This window comes from Hippocampus zosterae, unplaced genomic scaffold (genome assembly GCF_025434085.1).
Source record: "Hippocampus zosterae strain Florida unplaced genomic scaffold, ASM2543408v3 HiC_scaffold_251, whole genome shotgun sequence".
NCBI classification, from domain to species: Eukaryota; Metazoa; Chordata; class Actinopteri; order Syngnathiformes; family Syngnathidae; genus Hippocampus; species Hippocampus zosterae.
The window spans coordinates 2,692-5,164 of NW_026262831.1; the positions used below are offsets into that span (position 1 = coordinate 2,692).

A 2,473-nucleotide genomic window follows, 5' to 3' on the forward strand; every position below is an offset into this window, starting at 1 on the left:
GAGGGGGTCGGCTTGCCCAGGAAGGCGTTGTAGGCCTCGAAGCTGGTCACCCCCCCGTGGATGCCCTTTATGGTGGCCTGGATCTCCAGCAACTTCTTATCACTGAGCCTGCAGCCCCCGGCCAGGTACTACTTGAGCACGCCCTCCTTCTGGCAGAAGCCCTCGATGTAGTACTTCTGGAAGCAGAAGATCTGGTAAGAGGTGATCTGCGACTTGAAGGCCACATTGATCTCCTCCATCGAAAAGACCTTGTCTTTCTTCTCCAGGGACTCGACCAACTCGGGCAGGTCCTTCGAGATCCACAGGATGTGCCGGTCCAGTTGCTCCGACAGGTAGGCCTCCGCCGCGGTCTACAGACGGGTGTTCGCCACGAAGAAGGTGGCCAGGAAGGCGCCCAGGTTGGTGGTCCGGCTCTTGGTTCGGCTTTCGGGCTCCTTGACGAACTGCGCTATGGAGGCCTCGACCTGCTTGAGGAGGGCGGGGTACTTGCCGACCATGAGCAAGAAGTTGGCATGGACAAGGGTCAGGAACTGGATGATGTTGGTGGAGGGGTGGGTCTTGAGATCCATGATCCGGTAGACCAGGGTCACAATGATCTTGGGGTAGACCTCCAGCACGTACTCGGGCTTGAAGCTCTTAGCGTTGCCTGTGATGATCATTGACAGCGCGCTCTCAGCAAACTTCATGAAGCGTTGCTCGTTGTCCCCCTCCCCAAAGAACAGCGGTAGCCAGTGCGTGTACCGCTAGTTGTTCGGTGACCACCGCACGAAGTCCTTGATGAAGCTCTTCGCACTAATAAAATAGGGGAACAGCTCCGCCTCTTTGATGAGCCCGGTGCGAGGCACCTTCGACACCCGGATGCCCACGCCCACCGGGTTGACCGTGTGGGGGTTCTTGCTGTGGTAACAGATCATCTCCCGGCGGAAGATCTCCTCAGGCGACTCCATTTCAATGAACTCCTGCAGGTCGGCCTCCTTGGGGTTGAAGGTGGGCCAGGCGGCCAGTCTCCCCCCGTGCCGGCAGTGGCGGTTGCCGCACTTGTACTCGTTGGCGTTCTTGATCGCCAGCTTGACCTGCTTCTGGTACTCAGAGGTGTCCTTCTCGAGGCTCTCCTCGAACAGGAAGGACTGCAGCTGGATCAGCACGGACTGCACCGAGTAGGCCGAGGACCAGCCCTAGCCGGTGTTCCTGTTGGGCTGGATGATGTCCAGGCAAAGGGTGCTCCCGAAGACGTTCGGGTGGGGCAGGGTGGTGAACAGGGTGATCTTGGGAGGGGCGTGGGGGTACGACTGTGGGAACTCAATCTCGAGGTGGAAGATCCCGCCCTCATAGGGGGTGCCTTCAGGGCCTTTGATGTTGGCGTGCCACTTGAAGATGTTGTCGTCCAGGGGCTTGGCGGCCACCCCCACAGTGGGGATGCGCTCCTTCTCGAGCTCAATATAGTCCTTGACAAGGCGACGGATACTGAAGGGCTGGACGGTCAGGTCTGCCGTCCTGAGGTAGGCGATGTCCTTGCTCCTGCCTTTCACGCTGACTGACATTATAATTGTCCTGCATCTTCAACATATCTTCTTTATAACAAATCTTTAATTCTTTAACATTGAATTTTGGATAAACGGATTGGGGTCAATTCATCCTGATCTAGCAGGTGCCCGCCGTGCTCTTCTGGAAGGCTGGGGAATCCTGTCCTGAAATTGTGAACCCTGGCAGCCTTGCGTTACCGGCGGTCAGGGCGATGAAGGTAAATACGATCTCGCACTCTCCGCTATCCGAAGCCTCCACGCGAAGTGCCAGCCTGCCCGTCGGCAAGACCATCTCAGACGCCTTACCCTGCACCACGCTGTAGATCATTCGGGGTTCGAGCCCAGCCACTCGATGTCGCTGGACAATCACCTCGCCTTTCAGCACCTGCCGCGTATACTCCGACTTGACAGTCACCCCTGGCTCGAAGGCGATCAGCAGTTGGTTAGGGATGGGAGTGAGGTTGGTGGCGAAGGTCTGCTCATCCTCCCTTCGCCAATGCAACTGCAAGGCCGGGGTAAATTTAACACCTGCAGATGCCTTGACAACTGCCTGAAGTTTGGTGATGCCCGTGTGGTCGACTAACAGTTCTTACTTCGGGAATGGACGGACCATTTGCACCTCGGCAGGGGTTTCGATAGGCTCCAGCTTGACCAGGAAGGAGTCTGCATAACTGGCCTTGGTAAGCAGCTGGATAGCACAGTGCTGGCCTGCCAGAATCCCTTTTGCTTGCGACTACAGAGTCTTGGCCTTGAGGTTGAACTTGAACGGCTCGTGGACATGAACCGGCACTGCGAGTTCTTTGGAAACCATTCGCTTCCGGCCCTCGCAGAGCACACTGGCACGCACGCTGATCTTGATCACCTCTGGTCCGGATTTATCAAGGCTGAAGTACCGCTCCCAATTAACCTCGTCTTCTTCCAGCCCTTCTTCGTAAGTGTCAGCCATTGTC

General features: G+C 57.0%; 1 protein-coding gene across 1 annotated transcript; it reads right to left on the minus strand.

Annotated features, from left to right (window-relative positions):
• Positions 1-743: 743 nt before the first annotated feature.
• LOC127594775 (ubiquitin-conjugating enzyme E2 1-like) lies at positions 744-1,541 on the minus strand. The gene is made up of 2 exons (XM_052056538.1): positions 1,233-1,541; positions 744-1,175 (listed from the first exon to the last, which is right to left on the minus strand). Exons 1-2 carry the CDS (start codon positions 1,539-1,541, stop codon positions 744-746), a joined length of 741 nt encoding a protein of 246 aa, XP_051912498.1.
• Positions 1,542-2,473: the final 932 nt, after the last annotated feature.